Source organism: Rana temporaria, chromosome 5, assembly GCF_905171775.1.
Source record: "Rana temporaria chromosome 5, aRanTem1.1, whole genome shotgun sequence".
Lineage (NCBI taxonomy): Eukaryota > Metazoa > Chordata > Amphibia > Anura > Ranidae > Rana > Rana temporaria.
The window spans coordinates 413651534-413673312 of NC_053493.1; the positions used below are offsets into that span (position 1 = coordinate 413651534).

The 21779-nt window shown below is 49.5% G+C and overlaps 1 protein-coding gene across 1 annotated transcript; it reads right to left on the reverse strand.

Moving 5' to 3' along the window:
- Window positions 1-5271: 5271 nt before the first annotated feature.
- On the reverse strand, window positions 5272-6969 carry LOC120941357 (mucin-2-like). The gene has a single exon (XM_040354694.1). It carries the CDS (start codon window positions 6967-6969, stop codon window positions 5272-5274), a length of 1698 nt encoding a protein of 565 aa, XP_040210628.1.
- Window positions 6970-21779: the final 14810 nt, after the last annotated feature.

Sequence of the window (21779 nt, forward strand, 5' to 3'; positions counted from 1 at the left end):
TTATCAGGCCTAAAGATATTCCATCAAATAGTTGGAATAGTAATGTTAAAGTATGGCCGCCGTTCCTGCTTCGAAATTCTAAAATTTTACGTTGTTTGCGTAAGTCGTCCGTGAATAGGGATTTACGTCATTTACGTCCACGTCAAAATCAATAGGACCGTGCGGCATACTTAGCCGCAATGCACACTGGGAAATGTAGGCGGACGGCGCATGCGCCGTTCCAAAAAAACGTCAATCACGTCAGGTCAAAGCAAATTATCATAAAACACGCCCCCTCAGCCTATTTTGAATTAGGCGCGCTTGCGCCCGCCGCATTTACGCTACGCCGCCGTAAGTTAGGAGGCAAGTACTTTGTGAATACAGTACTTGCCTCTCTGACTTAAGGCGGCATAGCGTAAATACGCTACGCCGCCTTACAGTTGCGCGCCCCTACCTGAATCTAGCTAATAGTGTGCGACTGTGGGGGGAAGTCATTAGAGTGTAAGCTCCTATGGTTGAGACTGGCTCAGCGATCTCTGTACAGCACTGCAGTATATGTCAGACCTATATAAATGTATAATAATAATAGTGTGTGACTATGGGGGGGCATTAGAGTGTAAGCTCCTCTGGTACAGAGATTGATGTGATTGGCTCAGTGTTCTCTGTACAGCGCTGCGGCATATGTCAGAGCTATATAAATGTATAATAATAGTGTGTGACTGTGGGGGGGGATTAGAGTGTAAGCTCCTATGGTTGTGACTGTCTCAGTGATCTCCGTACAGCGCTGCGGTAGGTGTCGGAGCTATATAAATGTATAATAATAGGGCCAGGTTCACAAAAGAATTACGCCGGCGTATCTATTGATACGCCGCGTAATTTTAAATTTCCCTCGTCGTATCTTTGTTTTGTATCTACAAAACAAGATACGACTGCATTTGGGATCGATCCGACAGGCGTACGTCTTAGTACGCCATCGGATCGTAGATGCATTTTTTCCCCGCCGGCCGCTAGGTGGCGTTTCAGTCGAATTCCGTGTCGAGTATGCAAATTAGCTAGTTACGGCGATCCACGAACGTACATCCGGCCGGCGCATTTTTTTACGTCGTTTCCGTTCGGCTTTTTCCGGCGTATATTTAAAGCTGCTATATGGTGGCGTACTCAATGTAAAGTATGGCGTTCCTGCCTCGCATTTTGAATTTTTTACGTCGTTTGCGTAAGTCGTCCATGAATGGGGCTCGAAAACAATGACGTCATTTGGAGCAATGCACCCTGGGATATTTTAGGGACGGTGCATGTGCAGTTCGTTTGGCGCGGGGACGCGCTTCATTTAAATGAAACACGCCCCCTACCCACCGAATTTGATAGAGAGATACACTACGCCGCCGTAACTTCACCGTAACTTACGGCGCGAATTCGTTGAGGATTCAAACCAAAGCCAAGTAAGTTACAGCGGCGTAGCGTATCTTACATACGCTGCGCCCGGCGCAGATGTATGTGGATCTGCCCCTCAGTCTTCCCAGCCTGGAAGAACATTGCAGGAACAATCTGATCTCCTCTCTACATCACACCAGACAGCAGATAAAACATCGCCGAGGATGAGAATCTTCCAACAGAGAGAACGCCACCAAAAATGTGACACCGAGAGGTTCTCTATGAGAAGAGAACTGACAGCTCTGAGTGATGGAAATACTAATAATTCCCAGCAATCCGACAGCAAATGTCGCCATCCATCAACTGCCATCCACCCACTGCAGACCATCTATTCTACTGATAGCTCTGACATATACCGCAGTGCTGTACAGAGAACACTTGGTCTCTGTACCAGAGGCAGGGCAGCCATCAGGAATTATTGGGCCCCTTACACAGCTTCATGGGGCCTGGGCCCCCTGGAGCAGAGAACCGGGGGGGGGGGGTGCTTCCGCCTGAAATTGAGGAGCAGGGGGGGGGGGGTGGCTGCTGCAACTTGAGAAGGGGGGGGGGGGGGCCTTTACAAAAAAAGAAATAAATATATATATAAGAAAAGTGGGTTAGCCATCCGGGGCCCTGGGGACCTCTGGGCCCTTTAATAAAAAATAAATAAATACATATATACATATATATATACAATTTATTGTTTTTTTTTTATAAAAAGAATCTACAAAAAAGGGGGGTTGCCATCCGGGATCTTTAATAATAATAATAATAATAAAAAAAAAAGAAACCTCTGGGCCCTTTAATAAAATATATATATATATATATATATATATATATATATATATATATATATATATATATATATATATATATATATATATATATATATAAAAAATAAAATAAACATATATAAAAAAAATGGGGACCTCTGGGCCCTTTAATAAAAAAATAAAAAATAAATATATATAAACTAAAATAAAAAAATAAACATCTATAAAAATAAAAAAGGGGGTTTGCCACATGGGGCATATAAATAAATAATATAAATATTTTTTTTTTTATAAAAAAAGGGGGGTTGCCATCCGGGGGCCCTGGGGACCTCTGGGCCCTTTAATAATATATATATATATATATATATATATATATATATATATATATATATATATATAAAATAAAAAAATTATAAAAAAAAGGGGGGGGGTCTCCGGGCCCCCCGTACCCCTAAAAAAAAAATTGGCCCTTTAATACAAAATAAAATAAAAATATATTAGAATTTTTTTTTTTATATATATAAAAAATAACAAAAAAAAGGGGGGGGGGGGGTTGCCATCCGGGGCCCTGGGGGCCTCCGGACCTCTAAAAAAAACAAGGTGCCTTGGAGGACACCGCCGTGACCCACTGCCCCATCGAGACAGGTAAGTGCCAGGCGGGGGAGTCACACTGGCAGCATTTGATGGGGCACAGTCAAAGCAATTGATGGGCACAGTAGCGGCAATTGATGTGCACAGTGGCCGCAATTGATGTCACAGTGGCTGCGTTTGATGGGCACAGTGGCTGCAATTGATAGTTTTTTTTTTCAGTTTGTTTGTGCCCCCCCAAAAAATTTGGAGCACCAGCCGCCACTGGTTTTAACCCCGCCAATTGTAAGTTTAAACCAGGGGGTCTCAAACTGGTGGCCCTCCAGCGGTTGCGAAACTACAAGTCCCATCATGCCTCTGCCTGTGGGAGTCATGCTTGTTACTGTCAGCCTTACAATGCTTCATGGGACTTGTAGTTCCACAACAGCTGAAGGGCCGTCAGTTTAAGACCCCCCTGCTCTAAACGAACCCTGACAATAATTCCATCTGGATACCAGACACAGTCGCGTTTTCTTCATCACACACCAGGTGGCGCCGTACAACAAGATTTGCTACTCTGTAACAATTTACAAAGGAGAATGAGTTTCCAGTTGCAGTGATTGGTGAGAATAATTCTGATTTGTAGCAAATAAGATGTGATGAGTGCCGAGTATCTGGAGGAACAGATCAGTGTGGAATCAATTCTATAATGTGGATAGATCAGAGTATAAGAGAGGCAGGCGGCTTCTCTCAGCTTCTCTCCCTACCCACGCATGCACAGTCTGCTCTCTCTCTCTCTCTCTCTCTCTGAGGCCTCGTACACACGACAGAGTTTCTCGGCAGAATTTGGCGAGAAACTCGGTCAGAGCCTGATTCTGCCGAGAAACTCTGTCGTGTGTACACTTTCGGCCCGATGGAGCCGCCGAGGAACTCGTCGAGAAAATAGAGAACATGTTCTCTATTTTCTCGTTGTTCTATGGGAGCTCTCGGCCCGCCGAGCTCCTCGGCGGCTTCAGGGCTGAACTCGCCGAGGAACTCGACGTGTTTGGCACGTCGAGTTCCTCGGCCGTGTGTACGAGGCCTCACAGATCAACATTCTACAAAGGTGAAAGAGAGCGGACTTTTTTTGGAGTTTGCCCATTTTTTTTTATAAGCCCATAAACTCCACTCTTATCCTATGTGCCCGTGAGGAGACCCCTCGTGTGCCATCTCCCTAACTGAGTCCCACCAACCCCAATCTCCGACACTCACATCATGTATCAGTAAAATTGTATTGTATTGTGTTTGTTTTGCACAGAAATTAATTTTTTATGCATTTTTTTCCCTGAACATTTGTATTTGATAAAAAGCTGTGCAAAATATGCAACAGAAAAAAATTGCTACTACCACCATTTTATTCTGCAGGGTCTCTGCTTTTAGAAAATACTCAAATTTTTATTGAATTCTCTAAGAACCTAAAATTAACCCTTAGGCCTCGTACACACGACCGAATATGTCTGCTGAAACCAGTTTCCGCGAACATGTTTCCGCAGACATGTCCGACCGTTTGTACGGTCTAGCGGACAGGTTTCCAGCGGACAAAAGTTTCTTAGCATGATTAGAAACTTGTCCGCTGGAAAGCTGTCCGTCAGACATGTCGGATGGTTAATACGACTCATCGGACATGTCCGCTGGTTATGACGTATAACCAGCGGCCCGAAATCCCGCGCATGCGTCAAATTGATTCGACGCATGCGTGGAAGCATTGAACTTCCGTGTTAGAGAACGTCTGTGTCTTCTACGTCACCGCGTTCTCTGTCCGCGGGGATATTGGTCTGATGGTGTGTACACACATCAGACCAAAAGCTCCCAGGAGACATGTCCGATGAAAACGGTCCGCGGACCAGTTTCAGCGGACATGTTCGGTCGTGTGTACGGGGCCTAAAACTCAGATGAAGTCCCCCGATTCCTGACTTTAATACTAACTTCACAGTACCCCTGCCTCCTCCAAGCCCCCCCCTCCTCCTCCCTGGGACTGGGAACATGGTGCTGGTGGGACTGGGAACATGGTGCTGGTAGGACTGGGAACGTTGTGTTGGTGGGACTGGGAACGTTGTGTTGGTGGGACTGGGAACGTTGTGTTGGTGGAACTGGGAACATGGTGTTGGTAGGACTGGGAACATGGTGTTGGTGGACTGGGAACATGGTGTTGGTGGGACTGGGAACGTTGTGTTGGTGGGACTGGGAACGTTGTGTTGGTGGACTGGGAACGTTGTGTTGGTGGGACTGGGAACGTTGTGTTGGTGGGACTGGGAACGTTGTGTTGGTGGGACTGGGAACGTTGTGTTGGTGGAACTGGGAACATGGTGTTGGTGGGACTGGGAACATGGTGTTGGTGGGACTGGGAACATGGTGAAGATGAAGGGATGGAGAGGACAATGGTGGCTCTGTGTTCCTGAGAGAGGCTGGAGATCATTACTGGGCACAAAACCCCAATCACACTCCATTCTACCCTCTATTATTAACCCCCCCCAGAGTCCATTCTAGCCTCTATTATTAATTATTAACCCCCCCCCATGGTGTTGGTGGGACCGGGAACGTGGTGTTGGTGGACTGGGAACGTTGTGTTGGTGGACTGGGAACGTTGTGTTGGTTGGACTGGGAACGCTGTGTTGGTGGACTGGGAACATGGTGTTGGTGGGACTGGGAACGTTGTGTTGGTGGACTGGGAACATGGTGTTGGTGGACTGGGAACGTGGTGTTGGTGGACTGTAAACGTGGTGTTGGTGGACTGGAAACGTGGTATTGGTGGACTGGGAACATGGTGTTGGTGGGACTGGGAACGTTGTGTTGGTGGACTGGGAACGTGGTGTTGGTGGACTGGGAACGTGGTGTTGGTGGACTGTAAACGTGGTGTTGGTGGACTGGAAACGTGGTATTGGTGGACTGGGAACATGGTGTTGGTGGGACTGGGAACGTTGTGTTGGTGGGACTGGGAACGTTGTGTTGGTGGACTGGGAACGTGGTGTTGGTGGACTGTAAACGTGGTGTTGGTGGACTGGAAACGTGGTATTGGTGGACTGGGAACATGGTGTTGGTGGGACTGGGAACGTTGTGTTGGTGGACTGGGAACGTTGTGTTGGTAGACTGGGAACGTTGTGTTGGTGGGACTGGAAACGTGGTATTGGTGGACTGGGAACGTTGTGTTGGTGGACTGGGAACGTTGTGTTGGTGGACTGGGAACGTTGTGTTGGTGGACTGGGAACGTGGTGTTGGTGGACTGGGAATGTGGTGTTGGTGGACTGGGAACGTGGTGTTGGTGGACTGGGAACGTTGTGTTGGTGGGACTGGGAACGTGGTGTTGGTGGACTGGGAACGTGGTGTTGGTGGACTGGAAACGTGGTGTTGGTGGACTGGGAACGTGGTGTTGGTGGACTGGGAACATGGTGTTGGTGGACTGGGAACGTTGTGTTGGTGGACTGGGAACGTTGTGTTGGTGGACTGGGAACATGGTGTTGGTGGGACTGGGAACGTTGTGTTGGTGGGACTGGGAACGTTGTGTTGGTGGGACTGGGAACATGGTGTTGGTGGGACTGGGAACATGGTGTGTTGGTGGGACTGGGAACATGGTGTTGGTGAGACTGGGAACATGGTGTTGGTGGGACTGGGAACATGGTGTTGGTGGGACTGGGAACGTTGTGTTGGTGGGACTGGGAATGTTGTGTTGGTGGACTGGGAATGTGGTGTTGGTGGACTGGGAATGTGGTGTTGGTGGACTGGGAACGTGGTGTTGGTGGACTGGGAACGTTGTGTTGGTGGGACTGGGAACGTGGTGTTGGTGGACTGGGAACGTGGTGTTGGTGGACTGGGAACGTTGTGTTGGTGGGACTGGAAACGTGGTGTTGGTGGACTGGGAACGTGGTGTTGGTGGGACTGGGAACATGGTGTTGGTGGGACTGGGAACGTTGTGTTGGTGAGACTGGGAACATGGTGTTGGTGGGACTGGGAACATGGTGTGTTGGTGGGACTGGGAACATGGTGTTGGTGGGACATTGAACTTTAGGTTGGCAGTCGGCCCTGAAGCGAGAAGGGCAAGAGACAGAACAAAGCTGGGAACATGCTGATTCTTGTATTGCTGTGTGTTGGCGGAGAATAATTGGGCACTTGTGTGGCCGGGCGCTTGGTGTCCCCTCTGGGCAGAAGATGAAGGGATGGAGAGGACAATGGTGGCTCTGTGTTCCCGAGAGAGGCTGGAGATCATTACTGGGCACAAAACTCCAATCGCACTCCATTCTACCCTCTAATATTAACCCCCCAGAGTCCATTCTACCCTCTAATATTAACCCCCCAGAGTCCATTCTACCCTCTATTATTAACCCCCCGCACTCAATTCTACCCTCTAATATTAACCCCCCAGAGTCCATTCTACCCTCTACCCTCTAATATTAACCCCCCAGAGTCCATTCTACCCTCTATTATTAATCCCCCCAGAGTCCATTCTACCCTCTATTATTAATCCCCCCAGAGTCCATTCTACCCTCTAATATTAACCCCCCACACTCCATTCTACCCTCTAAGGAATTATCATATATATCCCTGTCTAAACCGCAAATTCTAAACTAAATACAATATCACTGTGTACAAAACCTAGAGCTTGTTTTTGCTCCAAGGCCTTAGCATATGTGTCACCCGCTGGGAGGGACCAGGTCCCCATCTGTCTACCGGGGGAGTCTGGCCTCTCCCGACCTGCGGGCACCGCCCACTATAGTTCTAGGTTGTGAGCTAGGGTGCATCTTTTGAGTTACAGAGGAGGTCTAGTGCTAGAATTATTGCTCTCGATCTACCGATTGCGGCTATACCTCACATGTGTGGTTTGAACACCGTTTTCATATGCGTGTGCTACTCAAGTATGCGTTCGCTTCTGCGTGCGAGCTCGTCGGGACGGGGCGCTTTAAAAAAAAAAATGTTGTTTTCATATTTATTTTACTTGATTCTAATTATTTTTACACTGTAAACATCCCTTGTAATAGAAAAAAACATGACAGGTCCCCTTGAATATGAGATTTGGGGTCAAAAAAATTGTCATTTGAAAAAATGACAACAAAAAAATGTGCCTTTAAGACGCATTGGGCGGAAGTGACGTTTTGACTTCGCCATCTTGCTCTCACTCATATCCATGGCAAGCAGCCAGAAGGACCGATCACCTGCTCCGGTAAGCGGCGGAGGGCAAGGGAAAGCGGCGGGAGGGGGGGCGATAACGGTGATCTCGGGGCGAATCCGCTGCGGAGACCACCATTATCGTTTACAGGACCGGCCACGGAAAAGATGGATATCTCGGTTGTGACAGCAGCTGCTGCTGTTACCGAGATATCCATCTTTAAAATGCCGACGTATATGTACAGGAGGCGGTCCTTAAGTGGTTAAGCCCTGTACACACGGCCGGGAATCCCGTCAGGAAAAGAAAAAATCAGTTTTCCTGACGGGATTTCTGGCAAGCTTGCTTTGCAAAGCCGTGCATACAGACCGCCGTTCTTTTGAATGGCAAGAACGCGGTGACGTCATCGACTAAGGCGAGCCGGCTTTTGTCGCATTAAATGCCATCGCCGCCATTTTGCTACACCCCACACTAGCCTTGTATGCTACTGTGCATGCGTCGAAGGCTTATCGAGCATGCGTGGGTTTACCTTGGACAGGTAAGCATACAGACGACCGATTTTCTTGGCAGGAAACACTCTGCCGGGAATCCCAACGCTAAAATAAAGTTGAGGTTCTCTATTTTTGCCAGATAGTTTTCCTGTCGGGATTCTTCTGGCAGTTTTCCTGCCGGGAAAACCTGTCGTGTGTACAAGGCTTTACACTTTGGCCTCATACACACGATCGGATTTTCCGACGGGATGGCAGGATGTTGTCGGATAATCCGACCGTTTGTACGCTCCATCGGACAATTCTTGTCGGATTTTCCGGCAACAAATGTGGGATATCGGATTTACAAGGAAAAAAAATTCCAAAGTTACAAACACGCATGCTCAAAAGCAATGCTCACCATAAGACAAAACTAGCAGAAGTTGCCCAAAGGGTGGCGCTAAAGAGCTGAAAAAAACACGGTGTTACGTGTATGTTGGCCAACAAAGTTTTGTCGTTTGTATGCATAACAAGTTCATGGCCAACGCCCTTCTGACAAAATTCCACGGCTTTGTCCGCGGAAAATCCGATCGCTTTACATTAACCTTCCAGAGTCTCCTCTTCGTTGCTCAGTTGCTCGCTGTCCGTCGGCAGCTACACGCCAATCGCTGAGTGTGGCCCCGTTCTATTGATTTGTAGCCGGATAAGAATCATCCTTCGTGTCTCCAGATGAGGTGACAATGGGATGAATTGTCTACAAGTGACACATAGGACACAGATATCTCTCGGAGTTGATGGAGTGCGGCGTTTCTCGGGCCTGGCCGCTGTCCCAGAATTCAGCTGTGTTTACGAATGCAAAACTTTCGGAGAGTTTTCCCTTGGCCCGGGAGAGAATTTATAAGAAAAGCGGAAATATTTCATCTTGTGATTTAATTTTGAGCCTCTTGGTATAAACAATAAGGGCCAGATCCACAAAGAAGTTACGTTGGCGTATCTGTTGATACGCCGCGTAACTTCTAGGAATGCGCCGGCGTATCTTTTTTCTGTATCCAGAAAGCAAGATACTCCGGATTTTTGCTTAGATACGACTGACGTAAGTCTCTTACGCCGTTGTATCTTAATTGCATATTTACGCTGGCCGCTAGGTGCCGCTTCCGTAGATTTACGCGTAGAATATGCAAATTAGGTAGATACGCCGATTCACGAACTTACGTGCGCCCGGCGTATCTATATGCGTCGTTTGCGTAAGGCGTCGGACCGGCGTAAAGTTACCCCTGCTATAGTGAGGCGTACGCAATGTTAAGTATGGACGTCGGGACAGCATCAAATTTTCCGTCATTTGCGTAAAATGTTCGCGAATAGGGCTTTGCGTAAGTTACGTTCACGTCAAAAGTATTGACTATTTGCGACGTGATTTCGCGCATGCGCACTGGGATACGTCCACGGACGGCGCATGCGCCGTTCGTAAAAAGCGTCAATTACGTGGGGTCATGCTAGATTAACATACAACACGCCCACTCCATGCCTACTTTGAATTATGCGGGCTTACGCTGGGCGATTTACGTTACGCCGGCGCACATATGGGAGCAAGTGCTTTGTGGATACCCTACGAGCCACTCTGAGTTACGGCGGCGTAGCGCATATGAGATGCGCTACGCCCGCCTAAATATACGCCCGTTTTTGTGGATCTGGCCCTAAGAGAGAATTAGAAGTACCATCATCCTGGAAGTCAATTGGAATACCCACCTGAACCTGCTATACTGCAGTCTCTTAAACTTAATGGCCCGGATTCACAAAGCACTTACACCGACGTATCTCGAGATAGGCCGCGTAAGTGTAAATATGCGCCGTCGTATCTGTGCGCCGTGCCCACAAACTGAGATACGCCTGAAAATAGGCTTCATCCGACCGACGTAACTTGCCTACGCCGGCGTATCGTGGGCGCATATTTACGCTGGGCGCACTTGCCGCTCCCATTGATTTTCTACGCACATATGCAAATGAGGGAGATACGCCAATTCACGAACGTAGTTGCGCCCGGCGCATAATATACGCGGTTTGCGTAAGTCGTACATCCGGCGTAAAGTTAAGCCCCATATATGAGGCGCAAGTCATGCTAAGGTATGGACCATGGAACACAAGCCGTCGTATTTTACGTCATTTACGTTGTACGTGAATAGGGCTGGGCGTAGGTTACGTTCACGTCGTAGCTTAGGCGGCATGTCCTCACCTTCACCTTGTCACACCAAGTACAGTCTCGACTTACAATGTACCTATGTATACAGGTAAACAGGTCCACCACCGCAGTTGTCCCCCTTGGTCGCCGTGGGAGATCTTCCTGCGAGCAGCTGCGATTTCCATGCGTTTGGGTGTTCTTTTTATAGGTAAGCCACACAGCGCTTGTTCCCCTATGTAATGTTTATTCATAATTGTATTTACCGTATTTATTGGGGTATAGCGCGCTCCCGCGTATAGCGCGCACCCCTAAAGTTGCCCGAAATTCCTGTGGAAAAAAGATTTTCGTACTTACAGTTTTGGTGTCTTGCGCGGCGTCCATCGGCGGCCTCGTCGGGTCCGGCGTCCGTCTGCGGCTTCGGGTGTCCTCTTCGTCGGGTCCAGCGTCCTTCTGCGGCGTCCTCCCCGCTCGTTTCCGGCGCCGAGTTTGAATACTGCGCCGACATATACAGAGCGCAGTACACTTGTGTATGGTCGGGCAGGCTCGGCAACACTCGCGCTCACGTCCTGTACGTCCAGGACGTGAGCGCGAGAGGAGCCGAGACTGGCCGACTATACACAAGTGAACTGTGCTCGGTATATGTCGGCGCAGTATTCAAACTCGGCGCGGGAAAGCGGGTATCGGCGTATATCGCGCACCCACGATTTTGTCCTGATTTTCAGGGCAAAAAACTGTGCGGTATACGCCGATAAATACGGTAAATACTTACGTGCTGACACTTTATTGGCTTATGCATGTGTATCCATATGTATTCATAGCCCTTTGTGCTAACAACTTTGTATTACTTTTAGACTTCTCCCGACGAAGCAACTCAGTCGCGAAACTAGTTGAGACCTTGTCTTGCGCGACCTCCTCTTTCACCGTGACTCTCCCTCTGGGGACTACTGTAGCCCAGTGACCTGTCTGGTTGGTCCCGCAATATATGAATTGTTTTGTATTATTGTTTTGTTGTTTTTTATGATTATGCTTTTTTTTTATACTATGTTAATAAACTGATATATATGTTTTAATCCTTATCACCTTCTGAGTTTTCTTGTCATGATTTTGGACAATTTTATGCTCCCAACTTTGTGTGAAGAGTTTGGGGACGGCCCCTTCCTGTTCCAACATGACTGCGCACCAGTGAACAAAGCAAGGTCCATAAAGACATGGATGATGAGTCCTGACCTCAACCCAATAGAACACCTTTGGGATGAATTAGAATGCAGACTGCGAGCCAGGCCTTCACCTCAGGAGAAGACGTCAATGTATATTGACCGTCCGCCCTCAAAAATTGTCCAGCTTGGGGCCAGAGTATCTTTGATATCTTCATACCACCTTCCTCTCATTTCTAGAAGCTCCATTCATATTTCGAGGAAAAGACTTGACTCAGAACCAGGATAGGAAATTTGTTGAGCTGCACCTACAGCCTCAGGCTATGCTGGTCCAAATATTTCTGTGTATTGACGATCAGCTCCTGGAATTTGCCTAGTTTTAGGAAAGAGGGTCTGGAATATCTTCTCAACCTTGTTGTCCTTCCTGGAAGCTCCATCCTTCTTCTGGAGAATATGCGGGTGAAAGAACGGCCTAAGAACCAGGTTGGGAGACTCGTTTCCTGTTATTGTTGACCACCAGTGGCACTACGTCCATAAGGGCGCAGGAGCGCCGCCCCCCCTCTCCTGTCACTCTCTAATGAATTGCATGAATCTATGTATGGTCGCCACTGACACCCCCTATTCAGGTGTCCGGCCCCTTTTCGGTCACCGGGCACCTGAATTACAGCGTCGGGGGTGTTTTTTGGAAGCACACGATTAGAGCTTTTGGGCCAGATCCACGAAGCAGTTACGCTGGCGTATCTATTGATACGCCGCGTAACTGCTAGGTTGCTCCGGCGTATCTTTGTTTTGTATCCACAAAACAAGATACGCCTGAAGCTGGGCTAGATCCGACTGGCGTACGTCTTAGTACGCCGTTGGATCTAAGGTGCATATTTACGCTGGCCGCTAGGTGGCGCTTTCGTCGCTTTCCGCATCGAGTATGCAAATTAGCTAGATACGCGAATCCACAAACGTACGTCCAGCCGGCGCATTTTTTTACGTCGTTTCCGTAAGGCTTTTTTCGGCGTTAAGTACCCCTGCTATATGAGGCGTAGCCAATGTTAGGTATGGACGTCGGGCCAGCGTCAAATTTTCCGTCGTGTACGTCGTTTGCGTAAAACGTTTGCGAATAGGGCTTTGCATAGAATGACGTTCACGTCGAAAGCATTGGCTTGTTGCGTGTTAATTTGGAGCATGCGCACTGGGATACCCCCAAGGACGGCGCATGCGCCGTTTAGAAAAAACGTCATTTACGCCGGGTCAAGACAAACTAACATAAAACACGCCCCCATCTCATCCATTTGAATTGCGCGCCCTTACGCCGACACAGTTACACTACGCCGCCACAACTTACAGCGCAAATTCTTTGTGGACAGGAAATACGCTGTAAGTTACGGCGGCGTAGTGTATCTGAGATACACTACGCCGGACGTAAAGAAGCACCGCGCTACGTGGATCTGGCCCTTTGGCTCTAATAGGCGTCCAAAAAAGTGAGAAGCGCTTCTCACTCAGCTTAATGTTAGCAAAGCCGAAGGAAGTCTCTTTGCTAACATTGACCCGCCTCTCAGCCAATCAGGTTTCCTGGTCTGTTACCGGTCACCTGATTGGCTGAAACGTCAGGCGCTATGATTGGACGCCTATGAGGCGGAGAGGAGGGGAGGACTGGAGAATACACATGGAGGGGAGAAGACACATGGAAGACACCGGTGCCCCACCGAGACAGGGTAAGTGCCGTGCAGATGGCGAGCAGGCAGGGGTGGGGGGATCACAGTGGCAGCATTTGATGGCACAGTGGCTGCGTTTGGCACAGTGGCTGCGTTTGATGGCACAGTGGCTGCGTTTGATGGCACAGTGGCGGCGTTGGATGGCACAGAGGCGGCGTTGGATGGCACAGAGGCGGCGTTTGATGGCACAGAGGCGGCGTTTGATGGCACAGAGGCTGCGTTTGATGGCACAGTGGCTGCTTTTGATGGCACAGTGGCAGCGTTTGATGGCACAGTGGCAGCGTTTGATGGCACAGTGGCAGCGTTTGATGGCACAGTGGCTGCGTTTGATGGCACAGTGGCTGCGTTTGATGGCACAGTGGCTGCGTTTGATGGCACAGTGGCTGCGTTTGATGGCACAGTGGCTGCGTTTGATGGCACAGTGGCTGCGTTTGATGGCACAGTGTCTGTGTTTGATGGGCACAGTGGCTGTGTTTGATGGCACAGTGGCAGCGTTTGATGGCACAGTGGCAGCGTTTGATGGCACAGTGGCAGCGTTTGATGGCACAGTGGCTGCGTTTGATGGCACAGTGGCAGCGTTTGATGGGCACAGTGGCTGCGTTTGATGGCACAGTGGCTGCGTTTGATGGCACAGTGGCTGCGTTTGATGGCACAGTGTCTGTGTTTGATGGCACAGTGGCTGCGTTTGATGGCACAGTAAGGCTGCAATTGATGTTTTTTTTTTATTTTTTTAATTTTGAGCACCAGCCGCCACTGTTGACCACTGAAATGATATCGGACCCTGGGGATGGTTAAAGATGACTGTGAGGCCATAAGACATCTGTTCCATCTCCAGCCAAGGTCTATATTCCCTAGAATCTATTGTGTTCTCTGTACCTGTAGAATAGTCAACACCCCTCAGAAAAAAAAGGAGGATGTCGCTGCCCCATCGACACCCAGATGAGTTGCATCCAGAGTTCCAGACACAGTGAGCCCATCAGCAGAGGCGGCTCTAGGCTTTGTGAGGCCTTAAGCAAAACTTAGACATGGGGGCACCACTCATGCCCATAATGGGTAAAAAAAAATTCAAGCAAATAAAAATGGCTGCAGAAAGATGCACGGATCTAGCACACAGTGATTGAGCAGAGGCAAATTAGGCAGCCGTGAGGCCCCTGTGAGTGGGAGGCCTTAGGCGACAGCCTAATTTGCCTAATTAAAGAGCCCATCAGACACCTGTTCCATCACCAACCAAGGTCTACAGTACTGTATATTCCCCAAAATCATCTTCTGTGTTACCTGTATGTATGTAGCGCTTGCTGCCAGACCTCCATCTATCACCTCAGAGATAATGAACAGTCATTTGCGTTGTTTTGTTTTTGATTATTGGGGGATATAACTAGGTTGGGGGAAAGGGGGATATGGGATACCCATAGAATATGTTGCTTTTCCATCATATTAAAGCACTTGAAATTTGGTTGAGCCTTGATGATTCACATATAATATCTACAGTGACTCTCCCTGCATCACCATGCAGACTATTTCTCCTCCTCTGCTTATCTCCCGCAGACTGTTGCTCCCAGGACTTCTCCCCTTCTGCACAAACTTCACTGTAGATCTTTATTTTCCCTGTAACATCCTCATATGAGCTAAAGAGTCCGCAATGAACAGTCTCAATGGCTGGCTATGAAATGTTACTAGGCCAGAGGTCTGCAGTACCTTTCCCCGGCGGCCTAGTAATTTAGTAGCACATGTAACTTGGCGGACTACTGTTCCGCAAATCCTGTGCCCTCAGGCCGCATCGATTTGACACATTTCCCACAGTCTCTCCTCTGGCCTCGTACCCAGCTCCCCTGGCATACCTCAGAAATCCACTGTGATCCACTCACTGATTTTTTCCTGCCCAGAGTCCATAATGGAGAACTTTATCTGGACAGACACAGCCCCTCTGTTCCAGGACACTCCATCCATAACCTTGTAAGGATGTTGCTCCCTCCCAGGTTTCCCGGGCTCCTCGGCCATCGGCACCCCCCCCCCCCAGATGGGGATGGCCTCTTCCTGCTGCCTAGTACTCCATTCTCCTTGTCTCCTGGCCGACAACTCCTCCCCAGTGGGCTGGGAGCTTGTATGGGATGCCTGCCCCCTGCCAATACCAAGTGGGGATTGGTCAGGGCTCCTCACATGAGCTCCCTGTCACTCAGGTCCTGTGCCCTGCCCCTCTTCCAGATCATTCTCCCTGGAAACAGGGGAGGCGCCCCAGAACTAGAGCACAGGTGGCCACACCCTCCGCTACACTAACCACTCCCTATCCCCAGATCAAAACAAGCAGGCCCAGCCTGAAGCATAGGCCTGCCTAAATTTACTTGCACTGGCAGTTTCCCTAGACAAAAACCTATTCTAGCGCCTACCTACCTACGGTAGAGGGTGCTACATGTACCTTTTGAAATGTCAATACCACCTCAGTAGAGGAATGTCACAGATCTAATAACATCCAGATGAGCCTCATCTACAACCCCAGACACAACTGGTCTATGCTCAACAAGTATTCCTCCCATTAGCTGTCGGAATTTGGCCAGCTTTGTGCCGGAGTTTTGGCGATTTCTTTCTCCACTTCTCTCAATGTGGATGTCTAGTGAACTGAGGGAAAGAGCTGCCTCAGTACCAGGTCACTCACCCGGTATTGATTATCAGTGCAATGATCATGGGCGTCCGCTGAAACTTTTTCAGGGGGAGAGGCGCTTCGGGAGCGGCGATACACAGTCGCATTTAACGCGGCCAGCTGGCAGTGTGAAATAGCTCTTGAGATAATTCAGCTTCACTCCTCCATGCCCATATAAATATAGCCTAGAGAATGTACAGACCCCCCTTCAGCACAAATGGACCCCACCTTCAACACAGACCCCTCCATTCAGCACAGATGGACCCCCTTAAGCACAGACCCCCCCATTCTGCACAGATGGACCCCCCCTTCAGCACAGACCCCCCCCATTCTGCACAGACCCCCCATTCTGCACAGACCCCTCCATTCAGCACAGATAGACCCCCCCCTTCAGCACAGAGCCCCCCATTCCACACAGGCCCCCTCATTCAGCACAGACCCCCCTTCAGCACAGATGGACCCCCTTTAAGCACATACCCCCCCCCTTCAGCACAGATGGACTCCCCCTTCAGCACATACCCCCCTTCAGACAGCCCATGGCCGCGAGACTCTTCAACACCTTCTCAATTTTCTAGGGGGGGTAAATTGCTCCCCCTTGCCCTATGGAGCGGACGCCCATGGCAATGATATCAGGGCCTGAAAATGGTTAAAGATGATTGTAAGGCCATCAGACATCTGTTCTTTCTCCAACCAAGGACTATATTTTCCATTATCCTCTGGTGCTTTCTCTGAACCTTCAGGAAAGTCAATACTCCCTCCGGAGAGGATGCCATTGACCCGATAACACTAAGATGAGCCTCATCTACGGTCACAGCTGCTCCACAAATTCAACGAATATTCCTGAGTATTTGCCATCAGCTCATAGAAATCGCCCAGCTTTGGATGGAGAGTTGGGCAGGAGAGTTGGGCCCAAGTTTCTGAGATATTTTCCTCCACCTTCATGGAAGATTCATTCAACTTCTGAGGGGAAAGAGCCACCTCAGGACCGTGTCATGAGACTTGTGTACTGTTATTGATTGATCAGTGAAATTATATCAGGGCTTGGAGATGGTTAAAGATGGTTGTCAGCCCACCAGACATCTCCAACCAAGGTCTACTCTACAGTATATTCCCCATGATTTCCTGCTGTGTTATCTGTACCTTCAGGAAAGTCAGTACCACCTGAGGAGAGAATGTCACCAACCCCTGACCCAATGACACCCAGACAGTGGCCGCTGGTACTCAAAATTTTTGGGGGGCGCAAACAAACTGAATAAAAAACATCGATTGCAGCCACTGTGCCCATCAAACGCAAATACTGTGCCCATCAAACGCAGCCACTGTGCCCATCAAACACAGATACTTTGCCCATCAAACGCAGCCACTGTGCCCATCAAACGCAGCCACTGTTCCCATCAAACGCAGGCACTGTGCCCATCAAACACAGCTACTTTGCCCATCAAACGCAGCCACTGTGCCCATCAAACGCAGAAACTGTGCCTATCAAACGCAGCCACTGTACCCATCAAACACAGCCGCTGTACCCATCAAACGCAGCCACTGTGCCCATCAAGTGCATCCACTGTGCCCATCAAACGCAGCCACCGTACCCATAAATTGCCGCCACTGTGCCATCAAACGCAGCTACTGTACCCATCAATTGCTGCCAGTGTACCAATCAAACGCAGCCACTGTGCCCATAAATTGCCGCCACTGTGCCATCAAATGCAGCTACTCTACCCATCAATTGGCGCTACTGTGCCCCATCAATTGCTACTACTGTGCCCCATCAATTGCCGCTACTGTGCCCCATCAAATGCTGCCCCAGTGTGCATCCCCCGCCCAGCACTTGCCTGTCTCGGGTCACAGTGCTGTCCTCCACGCTCCGAGTCCTCGATGTCTTCTCCCGTCCTCTTCCCATCCTCTGCCTGATAGGTGTCCAATCACAGTGCCTGTCGATACAGCCAATCAGGTGACAGGTAACCAGACGCGAGCACCTAATTGGCTGAGAGGCGGGTCAGTGTTGGGAAAGCGATTTATTCGCTTCACTACTACAGCAAACAGCGAACGCACAGCATTGAACCCGCTGTTTACCATTTTGGACAGCCTATTATGTTCTTCTAAAAACACCCCCGCCGCTGTAATTCAGATGCCCGGGGCCTGATAAGGGCCGGACACCTGAATAGGGGTGACCATAGATAGATTCATGCAATGCAATGAATCTATCTATGGTAATAGAGGGGTGACAGGAGAGAGTGGGTGGCACCGTGGCGCTCCTGCGCCCTTTATGGACGCACCCCCACTGCACCCAGATGAGCCTCATCTACAGCCCCAGAGATAGCTGGCTCAGCTCCCAGGATTTGTCCAACTTTGGGTTGGAGTTTCTGGGATATTTTCTTCCACTTTCCTCGAAGCTCCATTCACCTTCTGATGGAATTTCTGGCCTTACAAGCAGATCAGGAGATTCCCATTATTGATGATCAGTGAAATGATATCAGGGGGCGTAGAGATGGTTAATGACGATTTCAAGGCCGTCGGACATCTGTTCCATCCCCAGCTGAGGTATACAGTATATTCCCTCTAATCCTCCTCAGCATTCACCTCCAGGAAAGTCAATACTCCCTCGGGGAGGATGTCTCTGACCTGACGAGCTGCATCTACAGCCCCAGACACAGCAGCTCCATACTCAACCAATATTCCTCTTCTTATGCCGCGTACACACGCTCAGAATTTCCGACCGTGTGTAGGCCCCCTTGGACATTTTCTGTCCGACAACAAAAATTTGAGAGCTGGTCCTCAAATTGTCCGACAACAAAACTTGTCGTAAATTCCGAGCGTGTGCACACAATTCTGAAGCACAAAATTCCGCGCATGCTCAAGCAGAAGAGCCGCACCGGCCATTGAACTTCATTTTTCTCGGCTCGTCGTACGTCTTGCACGCCACCGCGTTCTTGACGTTCGCAATTTCAGACAACATTTGTGTGACCGTGTGTCCGGCAAGACACGTTTGAGCGAAAATCCGTGGAAAAAAAATCCACGGATCGTCTGTACGCGCCATTATACAGTACATGTGCTCCACCAGGCCTCTGTAATGCCGCGTACACACGATCGGAAATTCCGACAATTTGGATATTTTTTTCCGACAGAATTTTGGCTCAAACTTGTGTTGCATACACGCGGTCACACCAAATTCCGACCGTCAAGAACGCGGTGACGTACAACACTACAATGAGCTGAGAAAAGAGAAGTTCATTGATTCCGAGCATGCGTCAAATTGATTCCGAGCATGCGTGTTTTTTTTTAGTGTGCATAGCGTGCACACTGACCACACACTGACCGCACATAGCGTGCACACTGACCGCACATAGCGTGCACACTGACCGCACACTGACCGCACATAGCGTGCACACTGACCACACACTGACCACACATAGCGTGCACACTGACCGCACATAGCGTGCACACTGACCGCACACTGACCGCACATAGCGTGCACACTGACCGCACATAGCGTGCACACTGACCGCACACTGACCACACATAGCATACACACTGACCACACACTGACCGCACATAGCATGCACACTGACCACACACTGACCGCACATAGCGTGCACACTGACCGCACATAGCGTGCACACTGACCGCACATAGCGTGCACACTGACCACACACTGACCACACATAGCGTGCACACTGACCGCACATAGCGTGCACACTGACCGCACATAGCGTGCACACTGACCGCACATAGCGTGCACACTGACCGCACACTGACCGCACATAGCGTGCACACTGACCACACACTGACCACACATAGCGTGCACACTGACCGCACATAGCGTGCACACTGACCGCACACTGACCGCACATAGCGTGCACACTGACCACACACTGACCACACATAGCGTGCACACTGACCGCACATAGCGTGCACACTGACCGCACACTGACCACACATAGCATACACACTGACCACACACTGACCGCACATAGCATACACACTGACCACACACTGACCGCACATAGCATGCACACTGACCGCACATAGCGTGCACACTGACCGCACATAGCATGCACACTGACCAGACATTGACTGCACAGAGATGACACACTGACCGCTGATCATGAACTGCATCACACAAAGCTTACAAAACAGCTGGATATTCTGTGGTTTCAGGAAATATTAAAGCGGAACTTCACACAAAATAGGAAGTTTTGCTTGTTTGTACCCTCCCCCCTCCTCTTTAATAATTGTGTTTTTGGGGGAAGGGGGAGCAAGTACATGGTTTTGACATGTGCCTGATCCCACTTCTGGCTGCGGCGATTCGAGTGGAAGTTCACCCCCCCCCTCCCCCTCCTCCTCCTTCCCTTGTAGCCTTCTGGAACACATCACAGGTCCAATCACAAAGCTCAGCACATGCACAGTGGGAAGCCACCTGTGAAGCTTCACTGCCAGTTTCCCTTAGTCAAGATGTCGGCGCCAGGACCCAAAGCCCATTGAGGAATCGACTCGGGTGAGCACAGGGCTGGATCCCTGGACAGGTAAGTGTCCCTATATTAAAAGTCAGCAGCTGCAGTATTTGTAGCTACTGAATTTTTTGGGGGGAGTCGGGAGCTCCTCTATAAAGTAATTGTAAAGTAAAAAAACGTTTTTATACTTACCTGCTCTGTGTAATGGTTTTAAAGAATCATTTCGATATAAAATTGCTGGTGTGTTTGTTGGTAAAAATTCATGACATGTCAGGCCTCGTACACACGACAGAGTTTCTCGGCCGAATTCGGCGAGAAACTCGGTCAGAGCCTGATTCTGCCCAGAAACTCTGTCGTGTGTACACTTTCGGCCCGATGGAGCCGCCGAGGAACTCGTCGAGAAAATAGAGAACATGTTCTCTATTTTCTCGTTGTTCTATGGGAGCTCTCTATGGGAGGGCTGAACTCGCCGAGGAACTCGACGTGTTTGGCACGTCGAGTTCCTCGGCCGTGTGTACGAGGCCTTAAGGACCGATCCTAGTGACCACTTATCCCCTTAACCCCCATACTACCAACCTCCTTATATACTACCCCACTAACCCCAATGATACAAGGGACCACGTTGTGGAGTAAAATTGGCCTTCCGGCCTTCTTTATTTAACCAATAACATTTTAACATAAATAACCGTTTTAAATAACTTTTTAAATAACTATATACACCTTTCCCAACCCTTGGTGGTCTAAAGCAGTGGTCCCCAACCTTTTTGGCACCGAGGACCGGCTGCATGGAAGAAAAATTTCCAAGGCCCGGTTGGGGGGAGGTTGGGGATGGCATGCGGGGGGTAAGCGATTTTTCGCGGGCAATTTGTCAGCGCATTATTTCTATTTATTACATTGTAGTAAAAAATAAAGTTAAACCCACCATAATGCAGAATCAGTGGGAGCTTTGAGTGTGTCACTTGCCACGCTGCCTGCCACCAGATGCGGATTGTCACTTGCCACGCTGCCTGAAGTCCCCCACACATTGCAGTCCTCGGTTCCGTCCCCCACACATTGCAGTCCTCGGTTCCGTCCCCCACACATTGCAGTCCTCGGTTCCGTCCCCCACACATTGCAGTCCTCGGTTCCGTCCCCCACACATTGCAGTCCTCGGTTCCGACCCCCACACATTGCAGTCCTCGGTTCCGTCCCCCACACATTACAGTCCTCGGTTCCGTCTCCCACACATTACAGTCCTCGGTTCCGTCCCCCACACATTACAGTCCTCGGTTCCGTCCCCCACACATTACAGTCCTCGGTTCCGTCCCCCACACATTGCAGTCCTCGG

Excerpts from the sequence above, each read along its gene's own strand:
- LOC120941357 (XM_040354694.1), bottom strand. The coding sequence starts at position 6,969 with ATGATCTCCAGCCTCTCTCGGGAACACAGAGCCACCATTGTCCTCTCC.